A 25,072-nucleotide genomic window follows, 5' to 3' on the forward strand; every position below is an offset into this window, starting at 1 on the left:
TAGGGGGGATGATGGATGATGTAAATGTTTTCCTAATTTTTTCAACATCTGAACAATCAGTGTGAATCACCTTGTTAATTGGAGAGGAAATAACCCCTATCTAAGATGAAAATTACACAAAGATGCAAATGAACTCCACAGTATTTAGGAACACACATGCTGGGTATCCTCCCAAAACATAAGCACTGGTTCCCAAGTGGTCAGCCACCCTAAAAAATATAGCTGTTAATGGCTTCAGTACACCTGCCTCCCTATTACACAAAATGGCAGCACCTGAGATCTACTTTGGAACTGCCTAGTCGGGGCCTGGAGAGCACAATTTTCCAGTGGCCAGTTTTGTTTTGATTTTGTCCTCCCAGCCACCAAGGGTCTGGTCCCTGCTCGCCTGCAAGGTGCGGGCAGAGAAGGCCCCTCTGAAGCTAAGAGGGCAGAGCACCAGGACGGCTTCCCTTACCAGCTTCTTCCTGGGCCCGGACTCCATGTAGTAGGCGTACGGATACGTGTACTGCAGGGTGTATCGACACTGCAACAGAAGACAAGGGGTCTGTGTCTATGACACTTAACTCCGTGGACCTCGCGCTGCTGGCACAGGTCTCACCCCACCATGCAAATCAGCCTGGCTCTACAGGTATGGGCCTGAAAGAGACGAGGCCAAGGCAAATAAAAGATGCACTGGGGGACAACATGGCAAAAACTGGAGCAGAAATGGTCACAGAACACCCGTGGTTCCTCTCCACACTGGGACTAACTGCCAGCAGCTGCCTCAATGGCTCTTCCCTCTTGAGTCAGACCTCAGAGTCCACACATCTATCTCAATACTTGTCCAAAGACAATCTCTTATTTTCCTCTGAGTGATGCATGGATGGGACAAAAGAAGAGAAGGGCTCTCGTTTTCCCTGTGGTTCTGTCCCCGCAGGCAGAGGCACCGGAATACTGAGTGCCCTGGACGTCTGGGGAGGGCAGGGTCCTCAGTGGGCACAGCCCAGGAAGATGTGGACCCATGAGCAGGCACGTGCGGGGCTTCACAGGGGGTGAGCCCTGCCCCCGACAGTGCCTCCCACCCTCAGAGGTCTGGGTCTCACAGAGAACGAGTGATGGGAAGACTGAGGGGGGACAAACCTTGGCCAAGAGCTTGGCAGCGTTCTGGAGGTACTGCCAGTCGATCCAGGTCCCCAGGTTATTCATGACCCTCTCCTGGATCTTCTCGTGAATCCGCTGGTATGTCTGTGCCTCCAGCTGCAAGCTCTTGTTGTGGTTTTCCCACTGTGGGGTCAGAGGAGAGAGAAAGCTGCAGGTGTCCAGGAAAGTGCAGGGATTCAAAAGCTGTTCAGAATGGTCACAGCCTCGTCTAGCTGTTGGGGGCTGTGTGTCCTCGGGAGCGCATGAGGGGGCTTCCTCAGTCTACACTACCAACCCTGTCTAGAGCCGCTATCTGCCTGCCAGATCACTCTACCCGCTTAGAGCAACAGGACTCTAGCTCCGAGGACAAAGCAAAGCTAGGTACTCCCAGGTCTCTTGCGCTTAGAAACCAAAGGTCCCATGCTCTGTGGGCTTCTGGAAAAACTGCCCTCTGAATCTGACTATTAAGACAGCACTGGATTGGGGGGCATGGCAAGATGGGGGCTGGGGCTGAGAGATACAAACTACTGTGTGTAAAATAAATAAGCTACAAGGATATCCTGAACAGCACAGGGAATGTAACCAGTATTTTAAAATGCCGATGAAGGGAGTATAACCCTTAAAAATTCTGAATCACCACATTGTACATCTGAAATTTACAGAACATTGTAAGCCAGTTATACCTCAGTTAAAGACAAACAACAAACGTGGCACTGGATGGATAAAGACCGCCTGATGGTCCTTCCTTATCCTTCACAATTCAGCATCACACAAGGCTGGCCGGTCCTTCCCTGCTGGCTGTGCCCGGGAAGCCGAGAGCCGCACCTGCAGGCAGCACTCGGGCTGGCCAGTGCTCCACGCCCTGACTCCGGCGTGCACGCGCCGCTGCGGCCACCGGTTACTGGGAGTCGCCCAGCAGGGCCAAGTGGAAGAAGCCTACCCTCGAGAAGCAGGTGCAGGAGAGGACGCCTACCCTCTCAAAGTAGAACAAGTACTTCTTGAGGGCCTCCCTGGCCTGGGCTTGCTGGCTCTGGTTGACGATGTCGGGGTTCTCCTTGTACCGGCTACACTCATAGTACTCGCTGCCGTGGGTCTTCCAATCTCCTAGACACATCCAGCAGAAGTCTGAAGGGATAGAGAACACAGCACTGACCACACAACACAAGCCCGCCTTCCTCCACAGGCACAGGCGGAGCAGGAGCCAGACAGAGCCGGCTCTGGGGATCACCTGACCGGAACTCTCCCCGGCCGCCTCTACTGAGGGCGTGGACACATCTCATGCCTGTCATGGCCCACAGTCCCAGCAGCCAGTCCTTGCCCATCTGAACAGCCTACAGATGGTCTCCATTTCAAGAACACATACGCTTAGTGCCTTTTTAATCCAACGCAGGCAGATGCTGACCGTACAAAGGCCACTGGTCTGCTGCGTCAAGTGCCTCCTGAGTAGCAGAATGTGTCCAACTGAGGCCCACCTGGCCATTCAGAGAACACCTCTGCCCTCCTGTCGACCTCCCACTCTCAACACCTGTCCTAGGTGTTGTACATGAAACTGGGGATGAAGACGTTCCCCCCCTTTTCTTCTTTCTTAAAAAGCACATTTTTATGGGAATTCCCCAGTGGTCCACTGGTCAAGACTCATTGCTTTTACTGCCAGGGCCCAGGTTTAATCCCTGGTCGGCGAGCTAAGATCCTGCAAGCCAGTGTGACCGAAAAAAGAACACCAAAAAACAACCAAACAAAAAACAACAAAAAAAGAGAAGAAGCACATTTTTATTAAACCCACTGCTACCCTATAGTTCATCCCCAGAATTATGACTGTTTCCACACTGAGGAAGCCAAGAGGGAAAAACAGAGATCCCCTATGGATGCTATATATCTGTACAATTACTGTGCCTTAATGGACAGGGGCCAATCATGGTTGTGTGTTCTGACTCTGCCAGAGACCCAGACAGCAGTAAACACTGTTTCCCATGATTCACTGTCATAAGCTGGCTCACTGACTTCCCCACAGGGGCTTGTGTAAAACTTGGGGAAGCTAGAGCCAAAGCGAGAGACCCAGAGGCCGCTCACTTCTCCTCCCCTGGAAGGCTTCACGAAGAGTGCAATACAGCTTTCGTCTCAGTCAGCTAGCTTGTGGTTGCTACTGTCTTAAATACTGCTACACTGCTTAGGGTTGCCCATCCAGATGGTAAAATTATTCAGCAACGTGAGGTACGGTAGTTACCCCTGGGCAGTTAAGGATGAGGAGAGGACACACTGAGGACTCTTCCGTTCCAGGACTGTGGTGGGTGCTGGGTGTGCGCTCGGGCATTTCTCTTTGAACTGTACGCATGTCTGATGCACTGTTCTAAGTGGATCGTGCACGTCCCTCTTATTCAAACACATGGAGAAAAGACACGGTGGAATTTCACTGAGAAAACAACCCACTACTCTTGGCCTATCTTCATTCTACACTTCGGCGTCACCGTTTCTGTCTAAAACCTCGCCTTGACTACTCTGGTTTCAGCGTGATCCTGGGAGGACCCAGGGACAGCAGTGGCCAGGCTCTTACAAAGAGAAACTCTCAGGACCAGCTGGGTGGCATGTCAGCAGCTGTGGAAGAAGTCTGTCTGAACATATATTCTACCTGAAGTTTTATTTCTTTACTTGATCTGGCAGGAAGGAAAGCAAAACCAACGGTTCTGTGGAACCTACACCGGCCAGATGAAGGAGGCCAGAAACCCTCTCTGAAAACTTTTATAAAACCTCAAAGGCAAACTAGGATTTGACTGCTTCCAGGAGAACCATAGGCAGCCTGCTCTAAACAGTGTCCACCAGGCAGCACAGAAAAGCCCCATGCTACTTACCTGCCTCGGCAAAAATCAAAAGAACACACTAAAACTTTCTTCTTGGATGACTGAGGATTTGTCAGAGTGTAGGAGCCATCCCAAAGTTGGCAGCAGGATTATTTAAGGGACCAAGAAATAATAAATCAGCAAATCCAGAGCTGCTCTACTCTGGTCCTCATGATTGTAAGTGATGGAAGCCACCCTGTTTGATCACTGTTATCATAAAAGCAGTGGGGAAAAAAAAAGGCAGTGGAGACCCGTGCACGAGAAACAGACTGTGCCGCTGGGCCTGGTGCAGCGAGCTTGGGACTCACCGTGTTTACACTTGGAGCATTGCTGTCGGAGGGAAACAGAAGAGAACATGTTAAGGGCACTCTGACCAAAGGCTTCAGGCCACACAAGCAAAACGCACGGGCCTCTGCTCACCATGTGATTGCAGCCGCCGTTCTTCTCAATGCAGATGTTGCACTTGGGACACTGAGGAGACAGAAGGGCGCCGTTAGGCTCACGCACCATCAGGCCGGTTCTAAGACAAATTACACAAAGCTCCTGGCACCCGTGCCCAGCATCTCATCGTGCGAGCACTTCTGGGGAGGAGCCTCTCACTTAAATGTGGCGGGTCGCTGAGGCTGGAACAGCAATTCAAGGAAATGAGGTCAGCAGGTTTGGCCCTGAAACACTCCAAGCTGAGCCCCGCTAAGTCTGCCACCATCTGTCCCTGCCAGGAGGCCACTCAGATTAAGCTCAAGCTGAGTCAGTAAAAAAATGGCCAGCTTGGGAGGATCGCCAGCACAGCCTACAAGCTGCCACTCTGGACTGGGGCCTGCTCCCGCCGGCCTGAACTTCGGCTTCCAGAAGAGGGCATGGAAATCAGCTCTAAAGTTCGCTCCCATCTGAGACGCCAGCAGCCCCAGACAGACTGGGGACCATTCTGACGCCAGGCGCTTCATGGCCATGAAGAGGACCTTACTTCATGACATCATGGTCACAGCTGCGCGGCAGGGTGCCTCGCTTCAGGTTGTGACTGGCACCGGCGAGGGCCCCGAGTGCTGAGTCATGCACAGCTCTAGGGGCTGCGGGCCATGCTTTCCCGTGGGATGTTTCCAGAATGAGAACTGGGCAGGCCTGGGCTTGCATTACAATTTTGCTACTTATTTGATGTGGCTGTCAACCACCTCCCTCCCACAGCTGTTAACACTGGGGAGGCATTCAGTAAAACCTAGTTTTTTTTGAATGAGTTTTCTTGAGGGTCAAACTTCTCCAAGCATTTCAGCATTTTATTAAAAGAAAGGAGCCTGGTGCACACTACGATCAACTGCTGCAAATTCTGCCGCGCCAGGGCAAGGGTCTGCCACCTCCATCACGAGCCCCGTGGCCGTGGGTGGCACTAGGGAGGGCAGACCCAGGACAGGTAAGATACAGTCCTTACGTCTTTAGTGTGGGCACTAATGTAGTTGGCTGTTTCAGAGTCGTCTGCACACTTCGTGAGCCATTTCCGGATTGTGGCGCAGTCTGTGGGGGCGTGATACATCTGACGACACTTGAAACTTAAAACCAGAAAAGATAACCGTTAGGTCAGATCCTGTGTTTTTCCTTTTCCTTCTGTCCAAGCCAACAGATCTGGAATTAGAGTTTTTCCAAGAGGTAAAAAGTCACCTCTCATGGCGTCTGAGACCTTGACTTACCCAGGATTATTCTGAACTCCTGGGGGGACTTCTCTCAATAAACCCAAATGAGACATTTGTTTTAAATATTTTAGGTGATGTCAATCCTTCCTAACAGGATATCAAATTCAGAACTCAGCTTTCCAAATGGCTCGGGGCGGGTATTCTGAGAAGAGGACTCAACTCCAACCCAAAGCAGGAATGAGATCCAGGCCTGGGAGCCCGGGCTTATCTGAGTCCGAGGCACCCACCGGATGCACACTGTCGGCACTTGTGCAGTCTGTGAGGGGCACGTTACCTCTGACAATGCCCGAAACTTAGGATCAGAAAAGAAAAACCCCAACACTCATCAGGGCAGGCTCCTGTGCTTTTAATTTCCCTTCTGTCCAAGCCAACGGTGACTTTCTGGATAAAAGCTCTCAGGCAGGTAGCCCACATATGTCCCAGGGAAAGAAGGCCCTAACATGGGACACAAAGGGTAGAGAGCAACCGCATTGGTGGTTCTTAATGTTTAGTGAGTCACCGACTTCCTCGACCATGCCTTGAAAGGCAGGCACATATGCACACGGACCCCATTTTCTCTCTACTTTCCCTGAAGCCCCACTGTGACTCTTCCAGCAAGGTGCGAATAGGGCACAGGTCTGGGCCTAAATGAAGGCTCTGCCATTATCTGCACCTTGCTTTCCTCACCTATAACAAAGGGGAACAGCAGTACCAATCACACACAGTCGCTGTGACAATGAAGCGAAAGTGGTCAGGAGAGAGCGGCTCCGCTGGTAAGCCTTCAGTATGCTTCAGCTAGTTCCATCATGTTTACTGAACAGAGTAAACCCCAGATAGATGTAAACCATGTTTATGAATTGCAGTGTTATAAAACTAGCAGAATGGCCAACAGAGAGAAAGATTAAAGTACTGGTGGCTGCAGCTTTCATATACGGCAAGATGTGAATTATCTGTGCAGACAGATCTACCTCCACACAGACACGCAGTCTCTGGGCCCTGAGTCTTAGTAGCATAAACCCCAGCACATTCTCCAAGAGTCTGTGTCTCCTTCTTGTCTCCAGACTGAGTATCATCAAACATCTGCCCACGTAGAACAGCGCTGCTCTTCTGGCCCAAAGGCCCTGCCTCTCCCAGCCCCGCCCTCACAAGAGCCACAGCAGTGATGCTCGAGAGGAGGAGAAGGCACCAGCCAGGGCTGCTCGGCATCCACACTCACTCTTACCAGAAGACCTCGTTGCACCGATTGCACTGTACTCGGCGAGCTCTGGGCTCCTGTACCCGGATAACCATGGGGCAGTCTGCACCAGGGCATAGCTGGAGCTGGTAGTGACTCTGTGAACACACCAAGAGGGGGAACAATGAGGACATCCCCTAGTTGGTGCCTCCAAATTAGACCTCCCTGAGTACTTAAACACCTCCTGTTCTTCCATCAACGGGCTACAGGAATTCATGATGGATGTCATGAAGACCAGACATTAAGCAGGTCCTGAAAATGTCCTTTGAATGTTTAGCTTCAACCAGGGAGCAACTCACCAGAATGACCTAAGCTTAGATGACATAACGGAATACAGAATTGTGTCTCTGAGATGAAAGTGCATAGGGACTAGGGCTGGAAAGGAACACGGCCCAGTCGTTGTGCATGAGACCCTGAGGGGCTCAACAACCCTCAGGCATCTACCAAAGGTGGCAAACAGCACCCGGAACAAGGCCTTTTGTTTTACCTGCAGCCTGTGCATGAGACGACCCAGACCATCAGTCAATCCAAAAAGCTTAGGAATAATAGGCAAAGATCAAAATTATGCTGCATGGAACCAGCAAGCCTGAACAGGTAGCTCAACAGAGGGGAAGGACTCCAAAACTGACCACTGAGAACTCGAACAAATTGCCAAATCGCCCAAGAAGCAACACCCGTTCTTTGGGCCGAATCACAAGGTGAAGGGAACAGAACAGCAACTCCTGAGATATGCCTGACTATGTTTATCCCTTGACATACAATAGCTTGTTTAAGTAACTCTGCGTAAGGTGCGGGGGGCGTGGCTTCCTTTGTGGCTCAGCTGGTAAAGAATCTGCCTGCAATGCTGCGGACCTGGTTTGATCCCTGGGTTGGAAAGATCACCTGGAGAAGGGAAAGGCTGCCCACTCCAGTATTCTGGCCTGGAGAGTTCCATGGACTGTACAGAGTTGCAAAGAGCTGGACATGACTGAGCGACTTTCACTTTCACAAAGTGGGTGTGCCTGACCATTCTACACAAGAAAGAAACCAAGGCTCAGAGAAGGAATCTAAGGGGTCAAAGGATACAGAGTGAGGAAGAAACAGACTTGGGATTGACTAGTACTCTAGAGTTTTCAAACTTTTTAAAAGCTGTGCAGCTCTTTCTTCAGATTGAAAGCATCTACTGGCAGCCTCCTCTGTACAGTAACTGGTAAGCATCTGATGAAAAGGAGGCTCAGGAAGACCAGGCAGCAGCTGGGCATACCTCCACATAGTCCCTGAAGAGGTAGCGCCTGTATTTATCTCTCAGTTCTTCATTGGGCAGCAATGGAAACACGAAGTCCTCTGGTGTTCGAAGTGGGCAGTCCTGAGCCATGCAAGAGACACCTGTTGAACAAAGACAACCGGATGGACAACTGTATCGCAGAAGACACACCTATAATGTATTTGCTGAGTTCACCCAACAAACTCACGTTTTACACAGGGAACCCCAGCAGCATCAGAATTTATTCAAAGAGAGAAATCAATATATTTACATAGTGATGCAACTAAAATATTATTACAAATTTTAAAATGACAGATAATTCCCTGATGGTCCAATGGTCAAGACTTGGCACTCTAACTACCAGAGCCCTGGGTCAGGGAACTAAGATCCTGTAAGTTACACAGCACAACAAAAAGAAAAAAAAAAAAAAAAACCCACAAAAACCAAAACCAACCAAACAACAAAAACAAGAGCAATTAAATAGTATATATCACAAATAGCACCGATTAAAAAAAACTGCTTAAAAATTCCCAGAGGGTTCTTGACTTACAATTTAGTTTTGTGATGTTTACTATTATGTGCATGTGATTACCGTCAACACAGTGAGCTTTTACAGATATAATTAATATAATGCTAATTTTAATATCATGAAGTCATAATTTAACAAAGACTCCTTTAACTCATCACCAAGTCTGATTTGTGCTTACCTAAATCATACTAAACCCTCTAGGAGTTTCTGAGGTACGGCTGCCACTTTGAGAATTAAGATAGACAGGGTAGGCAGCTTAAAGGACAGTTCTCCCAAAAGGCAAGAGAAGGTAGCCTTGCCGTCACACCAGCATTTACATAAATGCCCAAACATTAGCCTTAACTCTTGCATCTTGCTCAGGACTAGGGTAAACTTTGCCATTGTTCAGACTGACATGTTTGGAAACCAATGGTTCTGATTTTGAAAACTTCAGTTAGGTTCACAAGAACACCTGAGTGGCAGAAGGGGCAGGGCTGAAGCTGAACAGTTTCTGCCAGCCGCTTATGAGCCCCACGGGGACTCACCCACACCCACGCCGTCCTTGACGAGCACGGAGCAGTGCTGCTCCCAGCAGCTGCGGCAGAACTGGTGCTGGCAGGCCAGAGAGAGGAGGTTTTCCTTCCGCACAAACTGCATACACACTGCGCAGTGGTGAGGGGAGTGGGCTGGGGGCACCTGGAGGGAGGTACAGTGACGTGAGCCAGCCTGCAAGAAGGATCAGAACTCCACTGCCATGTGTGGGCTTTGCGAGTGCCAGTTCTGAGTGGAAAAAAATATTATCAGGAAGGCTTCCCAAAGGAGGTGGTAGTGGAGCTAGGCTTGGTGAACCCTTAGATTTAGAGAGGGAGAGAGAAGATGGAAATGAGATCTCACAGTAGTTTATAAGGTCAGGCTGAAAAGACCAGGATTTCGGAACTGTCAAGGTCCCGAGAGGTCATTCAATCTGCCTTCTTTTGGAGGCTACTACGTTTCTTTTGAAAACTGCCCTCATTCAGCATGGCCAGAGTTGCTTCTCAACAAGTACTATAAACCCAGCCAATAGGTTCTTAGGGGCTGAAGTGTGAGCCTCTAATAGCTCCAGAACCCATTCTCTGCTACACAAACTCACAGTCTGGGGGCACCAGCCAAAGCCACAAACCAGTGAAAGCCCAACATGAGGTTCTTGTTAGTTCACTGGCCATACAAAAAGTAATTTGAGGAAAAGGACCATACTCTGTCTAGTATGCTCCTGGAAATTCTCTAAGAGGCTGCATAAGTTATGTGGTGATCTGAGCCCTAATTCTCCCCCATTCATTTGACAAATGCTGACTGAACTCTCAACAACAGGAAATCGCTATACACTGTAGGATATGATTCCTAAACTTAAAAAGCACTTACAGTCTACTATGGGAGCTAAAAAGATATGAGTGAATCACTGCAATATACATGTAAAGGTTGAAACATATAATTAAAAGAGTTTGGAGGGAAGTGTTCCCAGGAGACAGGTTTTGGGAGACATGGCTTGGATTCGGGTCTTTAAAGGTGAGTTCCATTCTCACGAGCAAAGATGGGTACAGGATCTGGACATTCCCAGCCAAGGAAGGCAGCAGCAGAGTTAAAGAGGCATGCAGTGAACGGGCACCCCAAGAACACGGCAAGGACGGAGCATAGGCTATATATAAGTGCAGGAGACGGGTGAGGCTGGAGAGGGCAGGCAGCCATTCACTCCTCGTCTACGAGGAAAATTTCCAAATGATGTCGGAAATGGAAGATTTAGGCCTGTACTGGAACAAGCATCTTGGGGATGCTGCACTATAAACAAAATAAGATGGTTCTCAATAACCGTGTGAGCCACAGCAAGAGCCACGTGTATCAGGAAGGGACACTCACATGTTTTGATGGATTAGGCTGAACTCGAGCCTCAACGAGCAGCTGGGCAGAATTAGACTTGTATCTACAAAGCAAAAAGCATAAAGGGAATCAGAGCTCTGGTTCTGGAGGTATGGTGGTAAATGAGCTGACCTTTCTCTCTGAAGGTAATAAGCACTATGTCATGATGTATTTATTCCACTTGATGTGTCTGAAAGAAATACCTGGAGATATTGCCAAGTGTTATCTAGAAGGGCACTGATTTAACATTAATGATGGCATAAAAACTCTGACCTAACTTCACTGTCCAACAACAGGGGTTTGGAATAGGATGGAACATCAATATGGTAAAATACTGTACCTTCATTAAAACTGGGGGTACAGAAAGAATATGCTGAAAACATTGGAAAATGTTCACCATATACTGAGAGAAAAAAGGCTATACAATATGACCCAGTGTTTTAAAAATATAATCTGCACACTGTAAGGATATTCTCCATAACACAGACAATTATTACCACTGGGTGTGCAGGCAGAGAGAAGTTACAGACAACGCCATCTCTTCCTCCCCCAAAACACCTTACCTGTCCAGTATCTCGGCAACTTGCCAGTGGAAATTAACTAATATAAGTTTAGCAACTGAATGAGACACCTAGAAAGAAGAAAAAAAGAAATCAAATTATAATGCAGTTGTTTTTTTTTTTTTTCAGAGTGCTCTTACATTTTGAGAAATGCATACATTCCTCTCTACTGCAGGTCCAGGCTTGAATTTTAAAATCTTCCTCTTGGTTCTGTTTTATCTTTTACGTTCAGACTCTTAGAGTCGTAAGCAATTTCCTGGATCTCTCGATTTTTCAACCTTTATTTTCATTAGCAACCCTTCAAAGAAATTAGTTTCATTTCAAACTTACACAAAACCATCCTATCTACAGTAAATAAGGACCTAGAATCCAAAGTAAGCAAATGAGCTGTAAGTTCCCTGATGTGATTTATGTTTGCTGAAGCTGCTGTAGGAGGCCATACACGAGCACCTCCAGGTAGGCATGTTACTTGCAGAAGTTCTCCAGGCTTGAACTTCTTATATAAACCCAGAAAAACAAAACAAAACAAACAAAAAACACCCCTGGTTAAAACCTCTGCCTCTATAACAAAACTATTCATCCACAAAGACTACTATCACAGAATGAAAACAAAGACAAAGTATTTGGTATAAATGTTAAAATTTGCTTGAGAATAGCTTTTGGCTACAACTATATTTTTACAACCTGAAAATTATATTGTTTTATTATTTATTTTTGGCTGCAGTGTGCCGCTTGTGGGAGCTTACTTCCCTGCAGTGGAAGAGTGGGGTCCTAACCAATGGACCACCAGGGAATTCCCAAAATGAAATTTCTTGACCTTCCCAAAGAAATAGAACTTCAGCACCATACCTGGTCTGATCCCTTGATCTCAACAGCACTAGCAACAGCAACAAAGCCTCAGAATTAGCATCAGCCCCTCCATGTATGGAAAACGACACAGGCCTCCGCTGAAACTGAAAATTTTACTGATGACTACAAGTCCACTAATGACCAACTCAGAATATTCCAGCAGAGTTCTGGTAAGAATGGATAACGTGAAGAGACGATGTGTCTCAGTTCAGTTCAGTCGCTCAGTCGTGCCCGACTCTTTGTGACCCCATGGACTGTAGCACACCAGGCTTCCCTGTCCATCACCAACTTCTGGAGCTTACTCAAAATCATGTCCATCGAGTCAGTGATGTGTCTAGCGCTTTATAAAAGTGAACAGATGTCCATCTATTCTTTCAAAGCCAACTGCTGAGGATTATCAATACATACAACACTGTAGGCACAGGCACCTCCCACCAGCCTTCTACCGGAGGCACTGTGAGTGCCCATAGCATGGCCTCAGTGTATCACAGACTGCCAAGGCCTCAGTCTCCCCCAATTAATCCATTATGAATGTGAAGGAATTTTAAGACCATTAATTAAAGCAAAATATAGAATGATGGCACCCTGCCCAGTAATGGACACCAAGGAAGACCTACAGGGAAGTCAGGATACAAAGGGCCCTCTGAGCAAAAAGCAGCACAGGGTTAAGGAAGAGTACCTAGAAGAATTTACGCTAGCAGGTAGTCAGTCTCCGAAGAGAGGCCGCCTCCTCCCTGATCTGGGTCACAAGAGAGAACTGACTTCACCACCCTCTGTCACCCGCAGCGGTCTCCCAGAGGAAGAGATATCAGGTGATGTGGCGGCGGGGGTGGGGGTGGGGGGGCACTACTTAAGTTACCTTTAGCAAGAGGGCCAAGACAAATATATGATATTAAAACATTACAGATAAAAATCTGTCATTCTCAGAGTGCAGACAGCTGAGCTCAGGAAAGAACTAGCCAAGTAGTCACACCATTTTCCTGTGTAATGCTCAGAGCTCCACAATCCATTCTAAATCTATTAAAGTTGACACTTTGTAACTGAGGAAAGTCTTCCACTCTTCTTACCTGTTCAACTACGGAGAACAAAAGTCTTCCAGCAGAACCAAGGCAAACTATTGCTGGACTGTTTTGATCAAGCAACTGATAACCTGTGAGTAGTTAAGGTTATGTATTACCAAGAAGGACTTAAAAGTATCTATGTATGTATGTATGTATGTATGCATTATCAAGGAGTATTCATTCATTCATTCATTTTTGGCTGTGCCACAAAGCTTGTGAGATCTCAGTTCCCTGAACCCGGGTGGTGAAAGTCCGGAATTCTAACCACTAAGCCACCAGGGAAACCTCCCCAAGAAGAACCTATAATGAGGTCAAACTTCTTCCAAAAAGGGTGATAAACAACCACTGATAGCCAAAATAGACTAATGACTTGGGAAGGACACATGACCATGTCACATTCAAGACAAATTTGCGGTTCTAGAAGATCAACATGTAATAAGAAAATTAAAAGTCTTATTTATGTATGAGGCTTTTTTCCATTTCTGAATACACTTTCAGAAACGAGAGCAGGGAAGAATACTTCTTCCAAATTTACTTTATGAAGCTAACACAACCTGATAAAAGGCTGATTTAACATGTGAAAACGCCTAAGGCAATTCACTGAATTAACAAAGTAAAGGCAGGAAAAAACCCAAATGATCATTTCAGTAGATACAAGAAAACTCATTAGACAAAATCAAGAAATCATTCAAGACAAAAATTCTTAGCAAATTAGGAAGAAAAATAGAACTGCTTAAATCTAATACAGGGTATCTAAGGAAAACATTGTACTCTAGAACAACACAGTGAATGCTAAGATCAGGGACATGACAGGGAAGACCACTCTCATCATTTCATTTAACACTGTACTGATGGCCCTAATAAGGCATGGGGGGAAAAAAAAATGACACACATAAAAAGACACAAAACTACCAGTAGAACTAATAAGTTTAGTACGGTTAAAACAACAGAATGCCAATATATATAAATCACAAATGTGTTTCTACATAGCAGCAAATAAAAATTAAAATTTATTGATAAAACTAAACTGTATTGATAAATATATTTTATTTAACCCAATATATTAAAATATTTCAACATGTTAACGCACTGAAAATTATTAATGAACTACATTTTACATCTTTTTTTTCCATCTAATTGTTCAAAGTCCGTTGTATTCAGAATTATAGCACATACCAATCCAAACTGGCCACAATGCCCAGTGGCTACATGTGATTGCAGCTACCAGAATGGACAATGCAGCTAGACAGAACACAGCAATCAAAATTAATCAAAATCAAAGCAGGGGTTAGGGTATAAATTAGTAGTTGATCCTAAAATGTATGGAGAGGACCCTGAATATCCAAAGCAACCGTGAAAGAGCAAAGTTGGAAGAGACTTACACCATCTGACTTTAAGACTTACTATAAAGCTACACTAATCCAGACAGTGGGGTACTGGCTTAAGGACAGACATATCTATAGATCAATGTAACAGAATAGTAAACTCATACACTTATGATTAATTTTCTACTAAGGTACCAATGTAATTCAACAGATGATAAAACAGTCTTTTCAACAAATGGTTCCAGAATAACTGACCATCACTATACAAAACTCAGAACTTAAAAGCTTAGTTCATGTCACACAAAAATTTCCTCAAGATAGTTCACAGTGTTAAATGAAACTGAAAACTATAAAACTTTCCGAAGAAAATCTTTGCAATCTTGGTTTTTTAGGTACAGATTTCTTAGCTATGACACTGAAAGCACAATCCTTAAAAGAAAAAATATGATATACTGGAGCTCATCAAAATTAAATTTCATTCTTCAAAAGACATTATTAAGAAAAGACGAGCCACAAAATATATGATTTGCAACAGAAAAAATAATTGCAAATCATATATCTGATAAAGGACTTAATTCAGAACATATAAAGAACTCACACAACTCAAAAAGCTCAACATTATTAGTCATTAGAAAGAAAGTGAAGTCGCTCAGTCATGTCCGACTCTTGGCGACCCCATGGACTGTAGCCTACCAGGCTCCTCTGTCCATGGGATTTTCCAGGCAATAGTACTGGAGTGGATTGCCATTGCAAATTAGAACTATAAGATACTACTTCACACTCACTAGAATGATACAGAAGACTGACAATACCTAAGTGCTGGCAAGCAAGTGGAGAACCTATAACACTTATATAATGCTGGTGGGAATGTAAGATAGCAGAGTCTCCTCAGAAAACAGTTTGGCAGTTTCTTAAAATGTTACACGCGATCCCACTGCTAGATATTTATCCAAGTGAAATGAACACATGTCCATGCAAAACCCTGTTATACAAACCATCACAGCAGCATATTTCATAAGAGCCAAGACCTGGAATCAACCCAAATGTTCATCAACTGATGAATGAATGAAAAAACAAAATGTGGTATATATCCATAAAATGGAAAATCCTCACTGGGCAGTAAGAGGAAAGCATTACTGATATGTGATACAGCATGGATGAACCTTGAAAACATGCCAAGTGAAAGAAGCCAGACACAAAAGACTACATACTATAAGATTCAAGTCATATGAAATTTCTAGGAAAGGCAAATCTATGCTGACAGTAAGATGGTCAGTAGTTTCCTGGGACTGGGATTGGGGACTAACTACAAATGGATATAAGGGAACGTTTTGGCTGATGAAAATGTTCTATAACTTGGATTGTGGTGATGGCTGTACATTTGTTTACATTTACTACAACTCTTCTACTGGTACACTCTAAAATGGATGAGTTTAATGGAATGTAAGTAATACTTCAATAAATGCTAAAAATAAAATTGATCGATGGACAGACACATGATAAAGTTAATGCAGGAAAAAGTTAGCACCTGTATAATTTAGACGGTAGATAAATGGATACCTACTGCACAATTCTTTAAAAGTCTTCGTATATTTTAAATTTTTCATGAAGTTGGAGGGAAAGTTTGCCAACTTTAATTCAATGGCAATCTTCTGAATAAACAAATGTCACAAGAAACAGAGAGTTGACCCTTACACCACTGCCTCAGAATACTTCATTTTGATCTTTTATGTACTCCTCAGATTGAAAACATCCCCCTCAGAGTTTTGAACATACATAGTTCTGACCAAAGATTAACTGACGAGACAATGTGAATTTTAGTATAAGCAGGCCTGTAATGCCAGTAACTTCACAACACTCCTGCTCCCTCTAAACCTCCCACACCAAGGCCTCGAGGGAGGGAGGGAAAGTAGCGGTACACAGTTCATCAAACACTGAAGGGTCCTGAAGTCCCTGGGTGGTCCAGAGAAGGCTTTCAGAGTCAAAGATGGAGTCAGAACACGATCAAGTGTAGCCCATCTTCCTTGCCTTTCCCTCTCATTCCCTGTGCCTTCAAACCTGACCCACGATGGGTCAGAAGGCCCTGGAGAGCATCCTGTGAAGCTTGAAAGGACCGTGGGGTCACCTCTGTCATCATCCAGCCTGGACTCTGCTCTGCATTGCCCATCCAATCTGGCTTGGCTTGGATGATATTTACAGTCTCAACACCCTCAGATGGTTTTCAGATCTTTATTTCAGGAAGCACTTGACTACGTGAATGTCAGAAAGGACTTGGCCACTGGACATCACTATTTCCCAGAGGTTGCAGGCAAACTTCTGTCATTCTCCGTAATTTGTGTTTGGGAGAGATCTTTAAAAAGCTACTTCCCAGATACAGGCCCTCAAAACACGGTCAGTAGTTACCACCTGTGCAGACACCTAAAGGCGTAGACGACTGTTGGGGAGTCAAGCTCTCCTTTCTGTTTTTTTAATAAACAACATATAAAGTGTCCATACAATTCTATCCCGGCTTCACACGCAGGGTTCGGTGGGGTGGGTGGGGAGGAGGTGGACCTGAGGGGGAAATCCTGGACAGCAGCCAATGATGCTAAGATTTTCTCACAGAGATGCAGTGACGTGTACATGAGGATTTTAGCTGCTGTTATCAGCAAGCCACTCCTGACATGGCTAACAGCACACAAGTCCACAACCTCAGCATTTCAGGAGATATTCTGGACGCACTTTCTTCTGGGATCTAAGGGCTTCAGAGACCAGAAAAGTGAAACAATGTAAATAGCGAATTAGAGCCTGTCAACTTGGAATGGAGACTATCTTGATAAGATAAAACTTCTGGATCTATGCAGCCTCTGACCCACTCATTACAAGGAGACAGATGCAGGATTCCAGGAGCTTAGAAAACGCAACTCCAGCAGCAATTTGGTTACTGGCTTACATTTTAGCCTTCCTATGACTTGCCGCCGCTCTATGTTTCAATTTTCTTTTATGTATTTTCTGTTAGGTCCCCAAGTAGAAAGCAGACTGCGGTGAATCTGTTTTTCAAATCACAGGACCCCGGGTCCACCTGAAGTTCATTAGTACATAAGAGCCTCAAATTTCTTTTCTGATTTCCACCAAACTCTTTCCCCAGAAAAATTCAAGTATCAGAATTTTATAAATTAATCACTGGAACAAACGTCTTTGATCCCCTGACCACGGAGCACTTAAAATACCAGAGGGAGATAAACCCTGCCATGGAAGGAGACGCTCAGAACATACAACATTCTGGATCCTTTCCAATACACAGCCAACATCTATCTTTGGGGAAAACGTATTCAGAAGTTCAGGAGATTTAACCGTTATTACTTAACATCCCAGAGCACTTGGATTCTATACGTTTATTATTCAAATAATGCACAGGACATGCTAGTTTGATATAAGGATCAAGGCACATACTGAATAGCCTCCGTTCCTGACAACAGCTCCCCAGGAAAACCCTGAGCATCGTTACTGCTTCTTCATCTTTTTTATCTCCTATAGTTGGTTCAAGCCGTCCAGTCCGTGGGGACAAGTTAACAGCACAGCTTGCAAACAGATTTTTTCCCCCAGAAAACAGAAAATTCAGCAGCCCACCAGAACTGTCACCAGCCCTTCCCACACTTACCAGTGCCATAGGGAGGATGCAGCCGATGGCAGAGAGCATCAACGGCCTGAAAAAATACAGGTGGTAGTTTCAATTTTTATTTAGAATTCTTACTTGCCAACTGCCTGAAATCTTTTAAGGCTACCCGAATAGGGCTCCATGCCTCAGCCTGCTGTTAAGCCACTCCATGGTCCAATCACATTTGTTAACAAACACTAGTGGTCATTCACTAAAAGGCAGAGAGGAAGGAAAGGAGTGGTGTTGGCCAGATTCTGGGTCTAGGGTAGGAAGGGATGTAATATAGGAAAACTAGCCGAAGGAGATCAAGACGGATGGATTCAAGTCTCGGAGGGTAGAAGGTGAGGTGAGAAAGTGCTGAAGGAATAAGAGAAAGAAGTAAGGTTAAAGCACAGAGGCAAAAGAGAAGGTGAACACCAGCCCAGAATGGGGCAAATCAGCGGTGGTGGGGGTAGTGGCAAGACCCAGCCCTCAAGTCTAATTTCGGCGGTGGGCCTTCACCTCTCCCATACTTCATGCCTCCATACTCTCAGGCTCTAAGAGGTCCGCTCTTCTGCGCCTTATTCTAATTTTGCTTCCTTGCATTTTCTCTCCATGGAGGGAGAGCTGTGTGGTAATTGAGGCACCCATATGTGATAAATGCTCTACAAAATCTGATTAATGAACACTAATTTGAAGATTTCTCTCCAGTCTAACCTTAATTTAGTTCTGTTATGGTCTCTGATCATTAAAATCAATGCCAAAAACATCTAAAGACCTGACTAACTACAGTTACTTATGAAAAATAGAATAAAACAAAAATACAAAAGTCATCCCTTCCTTGACCTTGAGGGTACTTTGTTTATTATGGAAAACTCTGGGCATCTACATAAGTGAAGAGTATGATGAAACCCATGTACCCATCACCTAGTTCAAACATCAACTCAGAACCAGGCTATACCTTACCTACACCACTACCCTCGAGATTATTGCAAGGTAAATCTCAGCCAGCATATCTTTTTGGGTTTGCATTTCAATGAAAATCTTCTGGGAAATACTTAGTTCAAAAGACAGATTACAGCCCCTGCTAGAATTCCATATGGTTTTCCAGGAAGGAGCCATATACAGGTAAGATGACTACTACTTTAGTGAACCAAAGTCCTATCCGTTAATCACAACCAAAAGAAATGCAGATAGGAGCTCATAGCCAATGAATAACACACAGTAGGACTAAAAGCCAAGTCTCCTACCATATTCCTGCAGCTACAAGCCCATCTTGTCTATACGTGATTTCAAATGATGCACTGTCTCTTCCAGCTCCGGCGACTGTGAGGAGGGCAAAGGAGAGGGAGTACCAGACACTTGCAGGGTGTTCCAGCCAGGTTACCTCTCTTCTCCAGAGGGTACCTCAGAGCCTCTCATATCTTAGTGACAAACCCACAAACTCCAACAGCATGTTTCAAAGACAGAACCACTGACTGCTGCTGTCAACTATGCTCAAAACGTATCACATTTCTACACACCTATATGTTTATGTAAAGAAACCTCCATCGGAATGAAGCTCTTTTCTAGGGGAAGAGGTTTTCGCACCATTTCCCTTCTCTGTCGTACCTAAGCAGCTAGAACAATGCCTGTGCCAGTGCTAGGTCCCATACTTAACACTTCCCTCCGCCTGGCTCCTGTGGTCTCATCTGAAACCACTGCCTATTCAGCCTCCTCCAGAGCCCCGGCAGGCAGGCAGGCAGGCATCAAAGGCTTCCAAGCCCTCAGTGGGTGCACAGTCTAGCAGGAGAGGCCAGATACAGATCTAGAAAGGAAGTTTAAAGGAGAAAAAAAAGAAGGATGGTGAACTGAGAGGTCTTTCAATGTGACAGGAATGGCAGAGATGCTGACAGGAGGTTTGAGGAACCAAAAATCAAACATTAGGGAGCAGAGCAGTAAAGAGTTCACGCTGGAATCTGGAGAAACTACTTCAAGTTTCTCAACAGAGCAAGATAAAATGGTGTTTTCAGCGGCTGTGTCAGAAAATGTGGAATAGAAGCAGAAAAGGTTTTATTTATGCATACCTGCTTTCTGTCTTATCATTCTAAAACAGGAGGAGGCAGAAAATAAAGGCCAAAATTTTATGGTAGAGGTTAAATTGTTTTTTCCCCATCTTTCTTAGCATCTATCTAAAAGTTAAAACAACAGAAGATACTCAGAAACACTTGTTTTATTGAGAATCAACAAATTCTCAACCTATCCCAATTACAGCAAACTCTTAACCTACCCCAATTATCACTGAACAAAAAATAAAATGGTTCATAAAAAGCATTTTGATGCAAAGGAACAATATCTGCCACTCCATCCCACCGCATCCTGATCCTCTCCCAGTCTTCCTAGCCAGGACAAATCTCTCCCAGTCACTTGTCTGGGTTCTCCTGGTTGTTACCAACATCGCTGAGCATGCCCATAATTCTCTACCTATGCCACTCCCGCCCCACTCCCATCCCAGCCCCAACTTCTGAATATTTAAATCACTATTTTCAGTTCCTCTATCTGTAGCCTTTGTAATCTTAAGACATTGTTTACAGGACCAGAGTTGCATTTCCACCCCTGAGCTTCTAATAGCACTCTCCTTGGTCCACTCAGAGAAGAATGTTTGTACATCTGGCATAAATACATTATCATTATTAGTAGCTGCCAATCACGCATACTTGTGCCACATGGTGTGTTTGCTTTGTATTTACTTGGCTTCTGATTTTTGTGTGTAGTTTTTCTGCTTTGCATGGGAATTCTAATTCCCTTCCCCCTTGTGAAGAATTCTATGGTTTCTCACCACATTCCAACCATCTACCAACTTCTTCATTCTATCAATTGCTAGGAATCCACCTCACTCCTATTCGAGAAGAAATTTTTCCTGGATCCCACCAACTTTCTGTTCCAATCTGTGCTGACCATTTTCCAGGCCTGCTACAAGCAGAAGATGGGATTTTTCACTGGACTGCTAGGTTAGTTTAATTATTTCTTGAATTATTATTTTTCTTTTTGATTTTCATCTTGAATTACTTCAGCAAAGGTACAGGAGAAGTACATTTTTGGAGTTCTTGCTCATCTGAAAATAAGTTTATTTTTGCAATGACAGAATTGTAGATTAAAAATTATTTTCCCTCAGGACTTGGAAGACCATTGCACCACTGTCTTCTGCTTGTCAATGCTGGAGACATGATTCCCATGTCTTCTAGAAGACCTGGTGTATCTTTACAGAAACCTTTAAGGTTTTCTGTTCTTGCGTTTCTGAAATTTCATAGGGACAATTCTGACAATGGCTCTTCTTTACCCTTCTGGGCAACAGACAGACACTTTCAACATGAAAACTGTTCCTCCCTCTGGCTCTTGGAAATCTTCTTCTTTTACTTTTTAAATCTTTTCTTTCCTTCATTTTTTTTTGTTCTAACTTGCCACAAATTATGGTAAATCCTGGGTATCTGGATTGAATCTCCATGTCTCTGGTTTTTCACACACACACACACACACACACACACACACACATATATAGCCTGTATTTTGGCTTTATGTTGAGAGATTTTCTTGGTTGTATCTTCTGATCTATCTATGGTATGTTTTTTAGCTTGGCAAACCCATAATTCATCTCCACAGGTTCTTTTCTGCTTTCATTTTCTTCCTGACGGCATCTCTGACTGTTTTATAGAAGCCACATCTTCTTGAGTACCTTGACAAATACTAAATAGTGCACTTTTTTTTTTTAATAGTGCACTTTTAAAAACAAGCAAAATTACTTATTGGTCTACATCAATTACAGTCAATTCCTCTGTTTGTCTTTCATTATGCATGTTTTCCTCAAATGTCTGGTGATTCTTGGTTAGAATCACCGTTCACAATAAAGGGCAACAAGGGGCATGAAGTACTGATATAGGCTACAACTTGGAAGAACCTCAAAAACTTATCCTAAGAGAGCCACCAGACACACAAGGTTACATATTCATGATTCCATTTCTATAACATAGATACGTAAATCCAGAGATACAGGAAGCAGGTGTGTTGTTGCCAGAGACAGAGGGAGTGAGAGTATACATGCTTACTGGGTACCAAGTTTCCGTCTTGGGGGTGATGAAAATGTTTCGGAACTAGATGAAGAAGACGACTGCCCAACACCATGAGTGCATTAACACAGTGAACTGTACACTTTCAAATGGTGAATTTTAGGTGGATGTTACAATTTGTAAAAAGGGAGTCTCAGGAAATGAACCCTAACTCTATGCACATGAACAGAACCATGCAACTGCCAGGCTTCTCTGTAGGGTGACTGATCAGAAGCAGCTATTATTCAAGACTCAAGGGCTCCCAAAATGACAAATAAAGATAGCTAAATCTGACCTTCTCTAAGTGCCTGATTTCCCTAAGATTATCTAGATTATTTTGCCAAGAGAGACCACGTGGAGGCGGGGCTGACTGTTCCACATACACACCTTTAATTAATCCTCCCATCTGCAGCACATTTATCTTCTCCAGGCTAAGTCAGTCAGATCAAAGCCCACAACCTCTTCAAAGACATGCTGAACAAACCGGCTCCCATGAGCAATGATGTCCCATGCGCTCCCCCTACATGTTCTCTTTGTTATTCTGTGTTTGTAACATATATTTGCCTTTACCTTCATTTTCATGGTGTTTACAAACGGAGAAGCACTTCCATATTTACTTCGTGCTCTTTAATAATCTTCCTGCTCTCCTCAGCTCACTGGGCAATCATTAGTTTATTTTCCTTTACAACAGACAAGTTTGCATTTTCTAGCATTTTATATGATTGAAATCATAAATTGCTTATTCCCCCACCACCACCCCTGAGTCCCCCCATGCAGCATATTCTGAGATTTACCAATGGTACTTGTATGAGTGGCCCACTCTTTTTATACTGATGAGAGGATGCTGTTCTACAGGGACACCACTATTTGTTCATTCATCTGTTTGTAGATATTTGGGTTGTTTCCAGTTTTTGGCTATTGCAAATCAAACTACTATAGACAGCCAAATACCAAACAAACAGAAACAAATGCAGAAAGGACAAACGTATGTGAGGGCAGCCAACCAACCTGAAGCAAAGACTTGAGGTGTTCTACTCGAGTGTCATAAAATAAAAAGCCTTTAAAGTATTCACATTGTATTTATGATTGCAGATACTACTAGTCATTTTCACAGCTACTCATTATCAACACGGACATAAGAACCCACTTTTATTTTGATAAGGAAATATGAAGTTATGTTTAGATATCAAAAATATTACAGGAATCCTATCCAGTTTGTGAGTACAGGTGGGCAGTTTACATCCTACTCCCATTCTGGTTACAAAACCAGCACACTCCAAATGTTGGATGCATCTTTCTAGCAGCCAAAAGAGGATGTACTGCTCACTCCTCATTTCAGTAACCTGGATCGTTTCACAAGTTTTTTTCTATTTCCACAGGAATATAATTTTAAATACGTCATCTCACCTCTGCAGATTCTGTTTTATTACATCTGCACGAAGTTCAGTCTTCTATATGAGAACTGCCAAAGCTAAATCTGACATGCACACCAACCTGGGAACCACACATCCACCAGGTATATACTATCTATATTTGAAAGTCAGCTGGCTTCATGGAAGCCCTTAAACAAGCATATCATCTATTTACAAACAGAAACATATAGAAGTAGAGCCTTGGGGTTAGATGCTCAACTTTTGCAATTATTGGCCTGAGCTTATTTAGACAGTCACATCAACAACAAGCAATACTTACTGAGATCAAAACATAACCAGGCACTGTTGCTTGGTGCGGTTTATACAAAGAAAAAGTATGGACCTTTATCTCAAAGAGTTCAATTCCTGACATACAAACAACTAGTATCAGTATATATCAAGAAACATGCAAAAAGGGGGGCAGAGGTAAGTGTCTGAATCTGCCTGGAGATCAGAGAGGGCTTCACAGGAGAAGGGAGCCAAGGGTAAGTCCTCAGTTTCCAGCCTGGTGGATGGTGGTATCACCCATGAAGATAGAGAATCAAGAAAGCCAAGTTGGATGGCACTGGAATATTGTAAAAGGCAGCAAGACTGGAAAATGATGGTGAGCACACTGAAGAGACCAGTAAAAGTCTAAAACAAAGGAAAAGGAAATGTGTGGGTAGACCATGTACTGGGCAGGAAAGAAACTGCCAGTCAAAGAGAGCAGCATTCCCAGATAGAGACCACTATTTGTTCACGACTATAAGAACAGCTCTGTTGTCCTGTTAAACTCTCCAAACAAACATCTCGCTCTTCCTGCATGTTCTTTCCTCTATTTATGATTGATTACTTGTGGTTATCACAGCAAAACCATTTTATGGTTATAAAGGGTTATGATAGTTTAGAGAAAAGAGAACACAACACAAGCTTTGAATTCTGAAATTCATGTCAGTTTAAGTAATCAAGCCACAGCAGGACACATTTCAGGTTAAGCAGGATGCGAGGCTTCCTGCTGTCTCAGTCTGTACCTCTTCTCAAATCTTTGCTCTAACTCTTCCCTTTTCAGACAGAGAAACCAAATCTTTTACATTTTCCTAGGGCAGCAGGGGAGCGAAACTGGGGCAGAGCAAAAGTTAAAGTACTTGGGAATTCCCTGGTGGTCCAGTGGTTAGGGCTCTGTGCTTCCACTGCAGGGGCCACAGGTTTGATCCCTGGCTGGGGAACTAAAGATCCCACATGGTGTGTGGCAAGGCAGGAGGCATCTTAAAAACAGGATCCTTAGTAAAGGATCTCAGAATTAATTAAGCCAAGCAAGCTAGGCACTTCAGTAAGGAGTGCTGTCAATGCAGGCAGAAGACCAAACACTGCAGTTCACTAGAAATGCAGAAACAAAAGACAAGACCATAGTCCCCTAAAACCTCTTCCTGCTCCCAATTCAAAATTCGTGTTGTTTTTACTTTTCTTATCACAGACCCATGCGAAGGACATCAGAGTATTTGGATGAAGGCAAGAGAGCCCGAAGTCCATGATCCGAGTACCGCACGCACACTCCGAAGCGTCAGTCAGTAACACATCACCCAGAACCTTCTGCAATTTGGTTCCTACCCAGTGACTCGAAACGCACAATCCTGAGAATGTGTTCCAAGGAACCACAGCACACATGTGACAGCAATATTCTCCTTATTCAACTCTTGCC

At 44.3% G+C, this 25,072-nt stretch overlaps 1 protein-coding gene and 1 non-coding gene across 3 annotated transcripts in view; one reads left to right on the plus strand and one right to left on the minus strand.

Moving 5' to 3' along the window:
* ARIH2 (ariadne RBR E3 ubiquitin protein ligase 2) overlaps positions 1–25,072 on the minus strand; it is a 38,389-nt gene that overhangs the window by 3,190 nt on the left and 10,127 nt on the right. Inside the window, exons 2-13 of one of the 2 annotated variants that reach the window (XM_068981616.1) lie at positions 17,925–17,970; positions 11,053–11,120; positions 10,490–10,553; positions 9,145–9,295; positions 8,092–8,213; positions 6,837–6,946; positions 5,377–5,494; positions 4,374–4,424; positions 4,262–4,283; positions 2,093–2,244; positions 1,120–1,263; positions 455–523 (exon numbers count right to left, since the gene is read on the minus strand). In XM_068981616.1, the coding sequence (XP_068837717.1) occupies positions 455–523; positions 1,120–1,263; positions 2,093–2,244; positions 4,262–4,283; positions 4,374–4,424; positions 5,377–5,494; positions 6,837–6,946; positions 8,092–8,213; positions 9,145–9,295; positions 10,490–10,553; positions 11,053–11,120; positions 17,925–17,963 (1,110 nt within the window). In that variant the 5' untranslated portion in view covers positions 17,964–17,970. The remainder of the gene's footprint in view (positions 1–454; positions 524–1,119; positions 1,264–2,092; positions 2,245–4,261; positions 4,284–4,373; positions 4,425–5,376; positions 5,495–6,836; positions 6,947–8,091; positions 8,214–9,144; positions 9,296–10,489; positions 10,554–11,052; positions 11,121–17,924; positions 17,971–25,072) is intronic. The other variant, XM_068981615.1, reaches the window with a different exon arrangement.
* TRNAG-UCC (transfer RNA glycine (anticodon UCC)) lies at positions 24,527–24,599 on the plus strand. The gene has a single exon. It is a non-coding gene; the product is annotated as a tRNA-Gly (tRNA).

This window comes from Capricornis sumatraensis, chromosome 10 (assembly GCF_032405125.1).
Source record: "Capricornis sumatraensis isolate serow.1 chromosome 10, serow.2, whole genome shotgun sequence".
Lineage (NCBI taxonomy): Eukaryota > Metazoa > Chordata > Mammalia > Artiodactyla > Bovidae > Capricornis > Capricornis sumatraensis.